Source organism: Delphinapterus leucas, chromosome 1 (genome assembly GCF_059928025.1).
Source record: "Delphinapterus leucas isolate spDelLeu-1000000601 "Yukka" chromosome 1, BTC_Dleu_Yukka2, whole genome shotgun sequence".
NCBI classification, from domain to species: Eukaryota; Metazoa; Chordata; class Mammalia; order Artiodactyla; family Monodontidae; genus Delphinapterus; species Delphinapterus leucas.
Genome location: NC_143129.1, coordinates 105,485,647 through 105,503,065, shown reverse-complemented (window position 1 = coordinate 105,503,065; position 17,419 = coordinate 105,485,647). Strand labels below are relative to the sequence as shown.

Below are 17,419 nucleotides of genomic sequence, written 5' to 3'. Positions count from 1 at the left end.
TGCCTGCATTTCATAACCAGCCATGCTTATGCAGTTAAAGTTCAAAGTTTAAAGTTCCTGTGCATGCTTTCCTTCCCTATGTTGAGATGAAATGCTGTAATTTACTCTTTGATATAGATGTACTTTACCCATATTTGTCTTGGATGACTACATTTTACTCAGTTTTTCTTGTACAGTACATAAACCAACCATTTTCTGACCAAATCCTGCATTTCCTATGTACTGACCTATATTTTATTTTTTTTTTGTTCCCCAATTCCTTATTTTTTTCTTCTGCATTGCTGTTTCCCTTCCCCATTTCATCCTTTTCCCTGTGTGTTCACCTTCCCTTTCCTTGTCTTTTCCCAAATGCCCATTCCCTTCCCTGTCTTATCCTTTATTTTCCTTGTCCTTGTCTTCATCCCCTGTCTCCATTCCCTGTGTTCATGCTTCTGTGCTTGAACAAATGTTCCTCGGACCAACTTGCCCCAATTAACCGCCTTGAACCATGATCCATGACCACCTCACCATTCTGCGGGAACCACCCTTCGTTATGGATGATCTGTTCATCTCCGCTCTTCCTCGACTCTTCTCTCTTCTTGTCTTACGCTGCTTGCTCTTCTCTCCTTCTAAAGATGGTTACGCCCCAAAGTCTGTTTACCCTCTTCGGTATGTTATTGTTAGCACTATACTTTTATTATTGATTTGATTTTTGTTTCACCTTAATTCTTATTTGTAGCTAGCACTTTGGCTTAAAGTTGAATAGTAAATCTTTTGCTATTTTTCTTTGCTATTTAAAACTCTCCATAGACACAAAATTTGTTTTAATGCATGCTGATTTATTTTGCATGATCTTTAATTTAATATCATTCACATAGCTTTGAGGGTTTATCAGAGATTATTCTTTTCAAAATTCACTGTTCAAAATCTTGATCTTCTTTATTCATTTGTGAGAATGATGAGTTTGAATGAGTGATCATGTTGATGTCTGAATGTTTCATTAATATGTCAGAAAGATAATCTTTAGCTGACTTGCACGTAAAATTAATTCCATTTTTGGATTACCTCTCTGTGGCTCTAAAATAAGGTGTTTATGGAGATGTGCAGCGTGTGAAGATTTTGTACAACAAGAAAGACAGTGCTCTAATACAGATGGCTGATGGAAACCAATCACAACTGGGTAAGATTAAATTATATGTTATCTGTACATCTTTAAATCTGATTTCAAATATATAATCTAAACCTGTGAATATAAACAAACTCTTTATATTAGTAAGAAGCCATTTATTAATAGCCAGGGTTTAAAATGTCATGTTAATTTTCATATTTTAACATGAATAGTTGTACACGATGAACATATTTGTATTTTTCTGCTGTCCTCTTAACCATTTCTTGTGTGAAGTCTAAGGAAGAAATGTTTTGGCTTCAAAATTACAATAACAATTTCACATAAGAATTATGACATACATATTAAAGATCCTTAGTGTTTTTCATTCCTGGATACTCCTTGTAATCAAAGTTAACGGTTCATATAGTCCACGGAATCCTGATTAACGCTGTGTTATTTTAATTCTTCTAAAGTCATTTGCAAGTATTTAACTAAACTTAGTAAAGAGTCACATGGGAAATGTATTTTAGAGATACCAGGTTCTTATAAAATGAAAAATTTACACCAAATACCCCACTGTTAATCCTTTTTGAAATCTTAAAATGTACTTCAGACAAGTTACACTTATACTATTAGATAAATAATTGATGACTTAATTAACATCTCGTTTGAATTCATGCACAAAGCCAAATTACATAAATCTAGAATGTAGCTGCATAGTCATGGTGTGATTGACTGTAAAGTCAATATGTTCTTAGCTTATAATTCTGTTAGTTGAGATTTGGCGATGATGGTACTTTAGATTGGGTGTACTCACGTTATTAATTTTGAAATTTGCCATTTTTGGGGTAAAAACTAGTGTATTTTTGCTATTATATCCAGTGAGATTCACAAACTAAGAACATGATGAACTAGACCTTTTAGCCTTTGGAGTCAGAAGTAAGTTTGAAATTCTGTGTTTCTTACCAGCTATTATCCGTCTTTAGTGGAAGTTATATAAAAGTGCTGATGATGTCATAGATGCTAATTAAATCTTTTCTTCTTCCTCTGCTTGTGTACACTTCTGTACTCTGGTGGGTGTAGTCATTGCCATTGTTTTTATAAACTTTGCGAGTAGCATTTTACAGTTTTTGTTTCATAGTTGTCAAAGCATTCTTAAATGTTTGATTTTCTTCCTCATTGTGTGAGCTGTGGGTGGCATTACCCTCATGTAAATAAAGGATACGTAATCATTACAGTTGAGAAGTACCTGAGGTAGAATTTAACCAAATGTTTCACGATATTTTTGGTTTTGTTTTATGTAAGGACTAGATAACTGATACTTTAATTTTTGCTATACTTGTATTAGTCTGTTTGGGCTGCCATAACAAAATACCACAGACTGAGTGGCTAAAACAACAGAAATTTATTTTCTTATAGTTCTGGAGGCCAGTAGTTAGGTGCCAATAGATTTGGTTTCTGGTGAGGACTTTCTTCCTGGCTTTCAGACAGCTCCATTCTCCATATGTCCTCACATGGCCTTTCCTCTGAGCCTTTTCTCAGCCTCTGAGGCTCTGATTTCTCTTCCTGTACTTATAAGGACACCAGTCTTATTGGATTAGGGCCTCACCCATGTGACCTCATTTAACCTAAATTACCTCCTTAAAGGCCCTGCCTCCAGGTAGTCACATTGAGGGATTAAAGCTTCCATATATCACTTTTGGGAGAATACAGTTCAGTGCCTAACAGTACTTAACATTGATAAATCTTTTACCCCTAATTTTTATAAGATTTTTTTACTAAAGCTTTGACTTACTAATAGCATAATTTATAGGTTTCAAACTATATGTAGTGGCAGATAATTTATTATTTCTCATTGCTGCCAGGTTAGATTTTGCTTTCTTGAAGTATATGTCCATAAAAATATGTACTTGCACCTTTAATGCCTTTATAGCACACACACAAACACACAAATCCTATACAAAACTAAGGTGCGCCATTGAAAAAAATAAGTGAAATTTTTTTAAATGTAGTATACGTTTTTTATGGGCTCTGTTCTCATTCTTTTTGATTTTCACGGGACTCTGTTTGGAAATACTCATTGTTTTATAATATAGGCAGATGTTTTTATGCTCAGCAAGTAGTATGGGAGAAATAAACGGCAAGGTATAGTCAGTAGTATACAAGTGTGAATGGGATTGTTGCAAATCTTAGAGGCCATGTTAAATCATTTTAGACTAGAGTTTTAAAATTTGCAAACATTAAGTTGTTTCAATTTCTACCACAACCTATTTAATTGATACTGGAATTTTCTTAAATTGGATATTTTAGGAATAATATAATTTGTAAATTATGTTTTGAAGTAGTGTACTGATCTTCAATGGTTAAAGTAAATGAGTTCTAAGGAAATGTCAAAGAGTAGTTCCTTGTTAAAATAATTATCTTGTTTCTCCAATTCATATTTTCAAGAACTACTTACAAGAAAGCCTCAACTGTTCTTATTTAATATGTAGCTGCCATCTCAAAAGTAAACTTACTTCTTCTTTAACTACTAAATTATATCTAGCGAAGTGTGCTGTAAAGGGAGTAGGAATCATGTAACTCTGGTGTTGTGATATTTGAGCAGTTTTTAAGTATGTGTATATATTGGCTTTCACTTCTTCATTACTGTGAGTAATGGAGAACTCTAAGTCGCACTTTGAGGTATTGCTGGTCTCATAGAAGGGAGCTCTCAATAGACCTTCCACCCAAAAAAAGTCAAAAAAAAGGAGGGAAAAATAGCAAATGATATGGAGAAAATGGGGGAAAATAGAAATTTGAAAGTAATGATAGAATCAAGTCCAGATGTATCAATAATAACAGATGTAAAGGAGTAAATTCATCAATTAAAAGACAGATTTGATTTTTTAAAAGCAACCTATTCTTTACAAGAGATGTGAGTTGCAAAGATGTAGAAAGATTGAAAGTAAAGGGATATAAAAAGGATAATTGACAGATAATAAGCAAAAGAAAACTTATGTACCTATATTCATTTAAGATAAAGATTATTGATAAAAGATTTATTAGTTCACCAAGAAGATGACAAGTTTTATGTGTATGTGTGCCTAATGAAATAGCTTCAAAATGTGTAAATTATAAATGGATAGAACTGCAGGGAGAATTGAGCAAATTCACCACGATAATGGAGGTTTTTATACACCTTGCTGGATTATGTCAGGCAGAAACCCCCTCCCAAAAATCAGCAAGACGCAAATGATACAGCACAATTAGATTAACAGAATTACACATGTATAGAATTAGGCATCTAATAGTTACACATCCAACACATTCTTTTTAAGTACACAAGGAATGCTTACAGAAAGTGATCACAAACTAAACTATAAAGCAAGCTTCAGTAAATTTCAGAAAGTATACAGACCAAATTCTCTGACTACTGTGCAATTAAGTTAAAGAGTTAATAACAGAAAGATACATTTAAAATCTCCAGGTATCTGGAAATTGAAAAATAATTCCAATATCTCATGTCTCAAAGAAGTTATTTTAATGGGAATTTTCAAATATGTAAAACTAAATGGTAATAAAAGTACTGTACATATTAGTATGTGTGGTACAGTGAAAGTGATGTTTTACAGAATGTTTTAACTGTTAAGAATAATGGTATAGGGACTTCCCTGCTGGCACAGTGGTTAAGAATCCACCTTCCTGGGCTTTCCTGGTGGTGCAGTGGTTAAAAATCTGCCTGCCAATTCAGGAGACACAGGTTCAAGCCCTGGTCCAGGAAGATCCCACGTGCTGAGGAGCAACTAAGCCCGTTCGCCCTAGAGCCCGTGCTCTGCAACAAGAGAAGCCACCGCAATGAGAAGCCCGTGCACTGCAGTGAAGATACTGCCCCCACTCGCTCCAACTAGAGAAAGCCCACATGCAGTAACAAAGACCCAACGCAGCCAAAAATAAATAAATAAATTTATAAGAAAAAAGAACCTGCCTGCCAATGCAGGGAACACGGGTTTGAGCCCTGGTCTGGGAAGATCCCACGTGCCGGGGAACAACTGAGCCCATGCGCCACAACTATTGAGCCTGCGCTCTAGAGCCTGTGAGCCACAACTGCTGAGCCAACGTGCCACAACTACTGAAGCCTGCATGCCTAGAGTCCATGCTCTGCAACAAGACACTGCAATGAGAAGCCTGCGCACGTCAACAAAGAGTAGCCCCCTGCTCGCCGCAACTTGAGAAAGCCCGCACACGGCAACGAAGACCCAACACAGCCAATAAGTAAATAAATAATTTAGAAAAAAAAAGAATAATGGCATAAACCCAAGGAAAAGAGATAATAAAGACAAGACTAGAAATCAATGGTATAGAAGACAGTTGAGAGAAAAAAAAATAAAGCTGAAAGTTGGGTCCTTTGACAAGACTAATAAACAAGTGGATATCAAGATTCATTTTTTTTTAAATGGGAGAGGCAGCACAATATTTTTAATTATAAAGGGGATAATTATTGATATAGTTCTAGTTCCACATTATGTAAACTGTACGTATTTTGTTTACCATCTTTTAATTTCTCGTTATTCATTACTATTTTCAGAGATAAAGGGAGAGGTAGAAAATAATACTCAACCAAAAATGACGTTTCCACCATGCAGCATTGACTTTTTTCTTCTTGATCACTGATTGCTTTGTTCATTGATGCCGTATTTCTTGGAACAGATTTCAAGATATTAGAGTCCTGTTATTTAAACTTGATTCATTTAAAATTTTTCTAATCATTTCCTTCTGCTTTGTTTAATCAATATATACCTCCATTTTTGACGAGCTTTTTATTTTTTAATACCCTTAAAAGCCCCGGTATTCTAATTACCCCTTTCCTTAACCCCCATCCACTTTAAATTTACTCACATCCTTTTATCAGCAATCAGCTGACTAGAATCTCCCTTATTACGTGGTTACTTTCTGAGTTAGCTGTTTGGTTGTTTTGCTTTATTTTTAACCCCATTTCTCTATCATCCATCTCCTCTTGGTGCAGTTACTTACTATGCCTAGGACCTCTTGTTTTGTTATTTGTGCCCTTCAGTATCTCAAAGCTCAACTCTGTTTGTGTAGTATTTTTATAACTTCTCAAAAGCTGCACTAATACACCTTTTCTTATGACAACCTTAGACTACTTCTTTATGCCACTTTATTCCCAAAACTCATTCCTTATAACACATTTTGTTTGAGGTAATAGCACTTTATTATAAGCAAAGTTCTGTTCACTTAAAACAACAATTAATAGAACCTTAAAAATATTTTATAATTCAAGTAAGCTTTATTATAAAAGTTTACATACCATCACTATGGATAATTGAGTTGATTTTATAAGTATATGGGAAATACAGTGTAAGGAGGTTAAGGCCTGACAGCTTATTTTTTTTATTAGCCTCAGTTAAAAATCTAAGAAAAAACTATTACAAATGTATAACACTGCAGTAAATCAGGAAGAGTAAACTTTTTTTTCCTTCCAGTTTTGAGATATAATTGACATACAGCACTGTGTAAGAGGTACAGCATTAATGATTTGATTTGTATACATCATGAGTTGATTATCACAGTAAATTTAGTGAACATCCATCATCTCATATACTTATAAAATAAAAGAAATAGAAAAAATTTTTGTTATGAGAACTCCTAGGGTTTAGTCTCTTAACTTTCATGTATAACATACAGCAGTGTTAAAATTATATTTATCATGTTGTACGCTACATCCTTAGTATTTACCTTATAACTGGAATAGTAAACTTATTTTTACAAATTAGGGAAGCTATAAATGAAAAAGATTTTTTTGGAATGGTACCTTATACTTCTATAGCATTTTCCTTTTCAGACCTGTTTTATATTTAACTGGTTTATTCTATACAAGTAAGTATGACAAGATGCATGGATTTAACAAATTCCGGGTATCTCCTGTGTCAGACTGTGTACTGTAGTATACTAATCAAATTAAAACATTTGAGAGTAGGGATTTTATTCTCAATTTCCTGCTCTTCCATACTGCCTTTACCTCTCTGTTTAATACTCTAATACTTTGAGTAGTCAAATAGACTTTCAGTTTAGCTAAACTATATGACTTATGACATGGTTTTCTTCAGTTGTGACTAGTGAATAAAACATAAAACGTATAACTGTTCTCTAATCTCAGACCAGTTCTTTTAGTTGAAAAGTAACCCAGCTGCTGCCTCAAGAAGTAGCTATGTGATGTTCTGTGTTTAGGCACTGTGCTGTGTGCTGTGGGGAGAGACACTGGTTCCTGCTTTCATGTATCTTACAGTCTGAAGAGAATATAAATTAAAATGTAATGAATTTATGAAAATAAGTAAAGGGTACTGCATGGGGGAATATCTAGTGAGGTTCTGAACCTTTTCTAGAGGATGAAGAAAAGGCCCTCTTGAGGAAGTAATACTAAAGGATAAATAGATTAGGGGGGATAGTGAAGGAGATAAGAAATTGTTATAAATAGAAAATAGTGAAGGAGATAAGACATTGCTATAAATAGAAAAGCATGCACACGGGGCTAAAGGTAAAAAAAACTAGTGTTTAAGAAAATACATTTTGTACACCTGGAACATTAAGTACAAGGAGTACAGTACTAAGATACTGTAGGTTCCATGAGGAGGGCTAGGATGGTTCTTGTCTTACCACTTGATTCTCAGCATTAACAAAGTGGTTAGTATTGTATATCATCAATAAATGTTTATTCAGGGAGGCTTGATAGAGATGTTAGGGTCAGACTGAGAAAGGCGCATAAGCCATGTTAAAGAAAGAGTAAGTTTAGACTTTATCCCTAAGGGTTTTAAGCAGGTAGTGACATAGATTTGTATAGAATGGATTGGAGAAAAGTAGAGAAAAATCCAACAAGACAAATTAGGAGACTGATTGAGTTATCCAGATAAAAAATGGCAGTGAAAAGTGTAGAAATTAGAAGATGAATTTGAGAGTAATTAGGATGGGTATGGTAGGACTTGGCAATTAGGATATAGATCAGCAGGGAGAAAATGTTACAGATGAGTATTAAGTTTCTTTCTTGGGCATTTAGCAGGACTGTCAAGGAAGAGAGAGACTCACATTTTGGATTTTCGTTCTATAAAAGAAGCTGGCTTTTTTGCCTCAGTGCCTTGTCTAGTGCAAATGAACTTGTTTTGTCACCAGTGGCTGTTGTAAATTCATGATTTATTTTAAAATCATAACAGAATTCAGATATTTCAGCTTATCTAAAATGAGAATTATTTTTGCTTTGAACCTTGATACTGTTTTTTAATAGGCATCCTTCCCCTTTATAGCCATGAATCATCTTAATGGACAGAAGATGTATGGAAAAATTATTCGTGTTACTCTGTCTAAACATCAGACTGTACAACTACCTCGAGAGGGACTTGATGATCAAGGGCTAACAAAAGATTTTGGTAATTCCCCACTGCATCGTTTCAAGAAACCTGGATCCAAAAATTTTCAGAACATTTTTCCTCCTTCTGCAACCCTCCACCTATCCAATATCCCGTAAGTATTAAAGCTGGAGTAGTTTATTAAGGATATACATTTTAGGAAGAAAATATAAACATTTTTTATTAATTGTTACTCTTTTTCTCTAATTTTCCCAGTCCTTCAGTAGCAGAAGAGGATCTGCGAACACTGTTTGCTAACACTGGGGGCACTGTGAAAGCATTTAAGTTTTTTCAGTAAGCAAGCTTTCTTGTCTTTAAATTAGTGACTTGATAGAAGTAAAAGTTTTCTTCAAGTAGTTCTTTTTGTTTCTAGACGTCTTTGATTCTGGAATGGGCAAAAGTTAAGTATTTAAGCCCTTCCTAATTTTTATGAAGTATCTAATTTCATAATTTTGTTTCAGAAGAGATCACAAAATGGCTCTTCTTCAGATGGCAACAGTGGAAGAAGCTATTCAGGCCTTGATTGATCTTCATAATTATAACCTTGGTGAAAACCATCATCTGAGAGTGTCTTTCTCCAAGTCAACAATTTAAAAAAGGGGAGATGAAGATTGGCGATGAATCACATTGTTTGGTGTCAACACCTATTGACTGTTCAGAAAAGTGGGGACCAGAGTTTGATTTTTTTTGTTGTTTTCTTTTTTCTTTTCTTTTTTCCCATGCTGTTATCATTCCTTGGTTATAAAATGAAATGGCATATGTAAAGGCAGAGTTATTAACTGCTCTTTTTCATCTGTTCTGTAGAGAAGCCATTTTTATTGTCTGTTTAAAATTTTAATTTTACTTTCCTTTTTCAACTTAGTTGACATACGTGCCTTAAAAAGGAAAACTAGTGTTGCTATTGTGCATTTGCTAGAAAGGAATTGGTTGTCTAGGGCACATTGTTAAACGGGAATTAACAATATGTTTAGGCAGGGGTGTGTAAAAAGGGTTAAGTTTTTGTTTCTCCTGCTTGGAACTTATTTTGAATTATTGGCTTGTCACATTTCTTTCTATTTAATCAAATAAGATACATGATACTGAAAGAATAAAGCAGCATTTTTTTAGTTTTTACTACCTTAGGCTTTATTGCTTTAAAAAAAACATTGGCCTTTTGTATCTCACAATTCTGGTCTAGATTCAGTTATGAATGTAGGCATTAGTTAAAATTAACAAGATGCAGAGTATTAATTTCTTAAGACAACAAAGTGATTTCTGTAAGTTTGAGCCCTATGTGGAAAGCATTGTGGAATCTTAACCTTTTTGTACACACTCTTGTGGGACGTATCATATAAATGTCAGCACTAAGTAACGTCTTGTTTGTGGCTGAATATTTTTCGTAGATGTTTTTGAAGTTGACATGATTTATGTGCATTTAAATATATATTGCCATCCTTAGTTTGTAATTAAGATTTGGAATACGGTTGTGGATTTCTGAGCATGTGCAGACTGGTCTAGCTAGTTCAGGAACTGGTGCATGTATTTTTCAAAGATAAAAGAAAGTGTACTGCGAAAATTTGCAGGAAGATTAATTTTGTGGCAGTTTTCTAAAACTGACAACCAGGTGGGACCAAAGTTTATGTGCCTTTAGTCTTAATTTACCTTGCATTGTAATATTCAGTTTTAATAAATCTTCAAAATATTTTGTATTTAGGAATAGATCTGACTTTGACTTTAATAAAAACATGGCTCAGAATCTACAGGTCAAATTAATTTGAACAGTTCTTGTCAATCTGAATTGTTGATTCTGTTTAAATGACCAATACTTTTTCAAATTGATGTACTTAGTTTCAAGGTTCATAGATTCTGTTATCTATGTAGACAGAATGGTCATGTATATTTTCTATTAGTTGAGTTTTTACATCTTTAGAAATGTAAAATTCAGTATAGTTTGAAAGCGGCACAATTAAAAATTAATTTTCTAACAAAGTTGGGAGGTTTGATGGTTGTTTAATTTCCTTTTGTGTGTACTCTGCTTACCTCTGTAGCATGCTCAATAAACACTTCTGTAGCTCTGTATTCACCTTTTCTGTCTTTCTCTGCTGCCTTTTCTCTCTCTTCTTCTTTGTTTTCACTCCACTGTGCTTCTGAATTCATGTTTATTCTCTGCCAGGGTGGGAAAGGAATAATAATATTACAATTCTATGGCTTTATACCATAAATAAATCTAGATGCTGTGAAAATATACCAGCTGGTTTTTTTTTAATTTGAAAGATGGTAACTGCTTTTCAGGAGGACGCATATTAAACATTTCCCACCCTGTTATAATCTACTGCTTTAAAGACATAACTTTTATTGTATCTTGTTAATTCTTTCTATCTCTTTTGTTGTTGTTGTTTTTTTTCCAGTAGATTTATGCACTAATAGATCTTTTGGATTTGCCATGCTCTCTTGCTGCAGTTTCATCTTTCATCTTTTGTGTCTGCTAAAGATTTCCTACCTTGTGAGTTTTAACAAAGGGTACTTGATGTTACTGGGAAGAAACAGTATACCATCTGCTTTTGCCTTGGGTGGGAAGGAAGATACACATTCAGGTATTTAAAAGTTTAAGGGTAGTATGTGATGTTAACGATTTTCACTTTTTAAAGGGTTTCGATTAGGGTGCTATTTGTAGTGCTTAATATTTTGGGGGGATCACCTTTTTTTTAAACAGGCATTTTGGTGTCTGATAACTTTGTTATACATGTTCCTTAAGTTCTGTTATAACTGACAATTATGCAATACTCATACATTAGGAAAGTTAAAAACAAATGAAGGAGTATGCAGTTCATTTAAGTGTGCTGTATTAATACAATAATTCAGTCACTTCCAAGAAAGAAAGAATATAGTAAATAATTGTTTACATTTGGGTCGACATGGGGGGGTGATTTGGAAGCCAAGTTATCACAATTTTTTTTTTTCTTAAAATAGCATTGTAGTACAGAAGAACTCTGGCAACAGCACATGAGCCTAAAAAGTCTGTAAAAACCCATAATATGAATGAATAGTAATCGAACAGTTTTCTTTAAGTGAAGTTTTTCTCAGTATTGGGTGGTAGTTGAAATATCTGAAAGTAGGTGCTATATCTGTTTTTCAGGTAGTTCCTTGTGGCTGGGATTGGCTTGGAAGAAGAAACAAGTTCTGAGGTGTTTGTGGGAACTGGGCTTGCTCCAATTACTGAGCTAAGGAGTTCCCAGTATTTCTGATGGGGGAGTGACCAGAAACCCAAGTTTTTCCTGCCTAGGGAGTGGCAGATTCCTCAGTCTTTTAGGGTGCACTCCAGTGCAACCTTCCTTCCAAAGCAAAAGTCAGTGAAGTGAGAATTTTGACATTTTGGAGTGCTTTATTTTCATACATTATTTTAACCCAGTCCTCATATAGTAAATTGTTAGGTGAAAATAATAGCTTTGTCATCATTATTATTACCACCATATGCCTCAGTCTTATCTCTCAAGTGAGCTAGCTAACTGTGAAGTGTTCTTAAGATGCAGCTGCTTTTTAATAGAGGCCTTACCTTGAATAATAAGAAAGATAACTTGATTATTTTTTCCTACAACTGAGAGAGAAACTGATTTTTTGACATTTTTATTTTGGAAAATGGGTTTCAAAATACCTACTTACGGAATGGATTCATAAAGTTTACATTTAATGTTAGAAATCTAATTTAATATTTGAAAGCAGCTAAGAACACCCTGGCTTAACCAGGACTAAGGAATCATTATATTTAGTTACATTAGGGATATATTAACACTTTTGAGGCATTTAAAGTTCAAAATATAAGGTTAGTATAATCAGATTGTGGTAATTGGTTATTTCTATTTTTGGATCAACATATAGTTAGCAGAAAAGGACAAGTTACTTTTCTAAGCCTCAGTATCCCTTGTGTATGGGAAATGTAGGCAGTACTGCTCTTCCCACCTCACAGGGTACTGTGAAACTCAAATAGTAGGAATGCAGAAATGCTATGCAACTGATAAATTGCTATGTAGAAGGAAAAGTTGCAATGTCAGTTTCATGTCTGCCAGATCTTAGTTATCTACAATAAATAATACCGTGATATCTCTTTGCTACAGAGGACTTTTTTTTAAGTTTTTAAGTGATAACATTTGCTAAAGCAAAAAGATGTAGAATGCAAGTCTATAATGCATCCCAAAGCCAAATGAAAGGAGAATCTGGATTTAGCCTTGTATTTTCTGTTTGAACTATTTGATAGCCTAGTAACGCAACACAGATACATATTTAATTATGGACTCCATTTAAAAATGAGATTTTCTGTGTATATACCTTTAAAGGTTGCTGTGAAACAGAGGTAATTTTAACAAAGTCTTTGGAGAATATGAAAAGACATTCTCATGAGTAGCTTGGGACTTCAAACAAGATTTCCTCACTGCCTTAATATTTTTAAATAGAGCAAAAATCTGAAAATGTTTTTTCATTCAGGAGGAAAGGGTATGGAACTGTTTAGTGAAATTGAACATACATAGGTTTCTATTTTGGCTAAATATTTGTTTCAAGAAAATCTGTTGGTAAGAATTCAGTAGAAAATCTCAATTTTAAGCCAGAGTATTAGGATATGTGTACTAATTATCAAAACCCTTAATTTTGGAGTTATTCTTTATTCTCCTAAGTATACTTATTCCCTTTATCTTTTTTTGTTTTAGATTTTGCCAATAAAGTATTAATGTTAAAGTCAAGTGTCAGATTGCCCACATTAAGGACAAAATGAAGTGTTCAGATACGCAGAAAAATACAAAGAACATAAACAGCTATGCACTTACTATTTCACCACCTAATACTTTCCATACTTTGTGTAATTTTAATATATGACTTAAAAGAAATAAAACATTACAGATTGAACTGACATCCTTTATGTACTCTCCCTGATCTTAGCCCCTGTATATCCCTTCTCCACAGGTAATCGTTACATTGAATTTAGTATGTTTTAAATTCAGTGGTGGTTTTTCAAAGAGAATTTGTTCTGTATTCTAAGTTTCTTTTTGTACCTTAAAAAATACTGCAAATATTTATGATGTTTATTAAATGGTATATTTTGTTCAACACACTTTAAAATTTTGTTAAGATTAGGATGTCTGGACATTAATAATCCCCTTATCAAATCTCATGACATTTAACCAATTTTAAGGTTATTAAATCAGTTCCTTTTCAATAAATACCATATGAGTTGTTTGAGTCTCAAGTTTTTCCTAAGGCAAAGATGTAAAAAGTAAACGAGCTACCGTTAGTATTTTAAAAGCTGAAATTATGTGTGAGATCCTCAAATACAAAGATATCCTTTCCAGCTTCACATTATAGCCACACTTCGTGCAACTTAATGCCTCCCTCCCATTTCTGTGGACAGAAAGAGTATTCCTCTTAATTGGTGTTAGTGCTTAGAAAATAACAAACCTCCCTCATTCCGCTTCAGTTACCAACTTAATGATCTTTCTCGTTCCTCCCGTATTATCACCTCCCAGACGTATTTCATCATCAGGTTTTCTGGAATGTTTTCCTTATAGTGTTTTATTCCTGGTCATGGTCACTATTCTGCAACAATATCTGGGCTAGCCTAGCTTGTCAGCATTACAGTTTGTTCAGATCATAGAACCTTGCTCCTCAAAAGTCAGTCCCCAGACCAACAGCACTTATCACCTGGGAGCTTATTAGAAACTCAGAATATCTAGCCCCGCCTCTGACCTGCTGAACTACATTTTGACAAGATTGGTAGGTGTGACCCATTTGGACACTCAAGTTCTATGTTAGTAGAATTTTTTTTTTCAGTGAAAATCAGCTTAAAAGTTTTTTCTTATTTTGCTGAGTGTGAACATTGTTATATTTTCTTGGTAATTTCAAGTTATTCGAGAGATATGTACTGTTAACACTAAGGAATAACTGTAGAGCTGAAAAGAACCTTATGTATATAGTTTTAACTTCATTTTAAACTGTTCTAGGTAGGTCAGGTGAACAGTTTAGCAACATATTTGTATTGACTTACCTGTAATTAGATTACAGGTACCTGGGTTTCCAGTTCAGTCCGGCAATGTGTTAAACTAATTAAAGGAAGTAGAGGCCTGCTGTTATTCATAAATTAAAATTAATTTAGTGTACAAGATAATAGGTAAATTGCTAATAACAAATCAATACGATTTTTTATTTAGTAATAAACATCAAGTTTAGCCTGACAGGGAAAGGACTTCCATGTGAATTGATTTTGTTAAATGACTGGAAATTAACACTCTTAAGCCCTGTCTCTGTTACATCATACTTTATAATAAAATGACCCTTGGGTCATTTTGGTAAATAGCTTTCCTACTCACTGAATGCTGCTTCAGTTCCTTTCCCAGCTCCAATTGGATAGCACAGTTCTGAAGTTGCAGTACCTAAACTTTACTAGTGATGCTGCTGATAACTGAGTTAGAGCTGTGATAAAAATATAGACTTAGCTGTGCTGTACTATGCCTTCAGTGACTTATTACCCATATCCTTAGCATAGTTTTTCATGTTCTTGTGGCTAGCAGTTTTCTCTGTTGTCCTGTCTTGCTGAGTATTTCCTGTGTACCACTCCCATTGCTGTCTCTAAACCTTGTTGCTGCTTTAGCTATCACTTTTATATTGTTTTTCTCTTCACTTTTCATCCATCTTCTCTTTGCAGTTAATTTCTTGCTCCTGTGACTTACATTTTTATAACCACAACCAACCAGTTAGGTGAATCCTTTCATGGATTAAAGGATTAATGAACTGATTAATGAACTGATAAATGATGGTGCAAATTGTAATATTCAGATGTTTTTCTATTTTTGTCTGGTTCAGCTTAAAATCTTCCCTTTTTTAAAATTTTGTTTCTTAATTTCTGGTATTGTAACAATTTCTGGTATTGTAACAATTCCAGACGGTAGAAATCACTAAAAGGCTAAGAAACCTGAAGTATTAATGATATTTATCACTAGTGTGTCCAACGCTAGTGGAGAATTAGTCAAAGAATTGTGGTTAAAAAGCTCCTTATGTTGACACTTGTAAAGTTCTAAAAAGGTGGTTCCAATTCACTTAGTAATGATTCATAGAAGTTAAAGTACATATATATGTTCAAAGGAATAATTACTGCTGTTTTTTAGAGATGTAAGTAAAACAGCCCCAGGGAGACCATAGTAACATTGCAGTAGTTGTCTCTTCCCTGAGTTTGGAATTTTATAATGTATATTATAAATTATAAATATTTTTTGTTCTGGAAAATGTATAGGCATTGACATTAGACTGAACTGTATTCAAAGACCTTATTCTGCTACCCAGTAGTGATGAGACCTTTCAAAGCCTTAATTTTCTCATCTGTAAAATAGAGATAATATCTGCCTCATATGTTCACTCTGAGGATTATGTGAAATACAGATTCATTCCTTTGGTAGTTTTTCTTTCTCTTGCTTGGGGAAGATTCTTGGCATTCCGTTTATGGAAGTTTTTTTCCCATAAGTGTTAATTTATACGTTTTCAAAAGACGTTTGTTGGAATTTGCTATTTGCATTGTAGGGAATGAAAGATAAATGGAACCACAGTACACTCAGCTCTTTTTTTTGAACTTTGAAAATGCACATTTGTTCCAACGTATTTGATATATTAAGGAAGAATTTAAGTGTTCCATGCATTTTGCATTTAATGTGCGATTTCATCATGGGAAACATGGAAAGCAGAAAACTGCACCCAGCTAATCCAGGCTGTTTAGAAATACACCAGGTGCACACATGTATACACCTCAGACATCTGTCAGCTACCTACCTCAGCTCTTCACATGTTAGGGGGCACACTTACCCACATCTGGTGCTAACAACTTTCTGTCCAATTTCAGACAATCCTTCCAACACCACGATGACTCACAAACTACACCACTTCCAACACCCACTTCCACAAGCAAGCTTTCAATTTTTTTTTTAAATAAGGTGTCATAGTATTTATATATTTCTTAAGCATTTAACATGCAAAAGTGCTGCCATTTTTTAATTGTTTCTGTTTTTGTGTGATGTTTTTGAGTGTTGTGTCCCATAAGCCCTGTGGTTTTTATTGTGTGATTTTGCATAATGTGGCAGTTTCTGGAAATGCTTATGCTTTGTTAGAGTTGTCTACTCTCAAGGAGCTTCTAGGCCAATTCACATTATGACAGAAGGTATATAGCAAATTGTGATGCTGGACATGAGAAAACAGGGTTTGAGGTTGGGCGTCACCATTTATAGGTCATGGCAGCTTGAATAAGCCATGTTAGTCTGAGCCCATTGTCTCGTCTATGGCCTTTCCATCTTGTCTATGCTGTTACAGGAATCATGCTTAAAAAGATAAAGCCCAAGATGTTTCTTTTATAGTTTTTGTTTATCATAATCTCTTGAGCATTAGTTTGTAATCTGGGCATGGTATTTATTCCTTTCCTGAGATGATAATAGTATTAATTTCAACCAGTCATGAATACTAAAAATATTGCACTCTATGTAATCATAGTATATTTATTGCTAAATTAATGTGTAGATTAATAGCATAGGCAACAAAAATGGCAAATATTAAAATATTTTCAAAATAAAAGTGATTATTTTTAGTTTCAAACAAAATAATGCAAGCACTTCATATCTACTGCTGTAGAAATACAGTTTGGGAATGTCTGTAGTGATAGAAAAAAGAATCACCTTTTGAACCAATTTTAAGGTGAGATTATTTTAACAATTTTCTGAACGAATGGAGGTAATTTTCGACCTCAAAGCCCATGGCTCTTTTCTCTCTACACCACAATAACAAAGTGATATAAATTATTTGTGGTTAGTTTTTTCCCTTTCCATTTTTGTTTTGTTAGATAATAATTGAATTTATTTATAAAAATTACAGGAGAACACATAGATAGATTTCGGTTTTTAAAAGGCTGTCAGTATAAAACATCCAGTATTATGCTTTC

General features: G+C 33.9%; 1 protein-coding gene across 2 annotated transcripts in view; it reads left to right on the top strand.

Annotated features, from left to right (window-relative positions):
- The window catches only part of PTBP2 (polypyrimidine tract binding protein 2), an 80,511-nt gene extending 70,062 nt beyond the window's left edge, over positions 1-10,449 (top strand). For both annotated transcript variants that reach the window (XM_022553413.3, XM_089919157.1), the window contains exons 10-14: positions 615-648; positions 1,067-1,159; positions 8,380-8,596; positions 8,698-8,775; positions 8,943-10,449. In XM_022553413.3, the coding sequence (XP_022409121.1) occupies positions 615-648; positions 1,067-1,159; positions 8,380-8,596; positions 8,698-8,775; positions 8,943-9,075 (555 nt within the window). In that variant the 3' untranslated portion in view covers positions 9,076-10,449. The remainder of the gene's footprint in view (positions 1-614; positions 649-1,066; positions 1,160-8,379; positions 8,597-8,697; positions 8,776-8,942) is intronic.
- Positions 10,450-17,419: the final 6,970 nt, after the last annotated feature.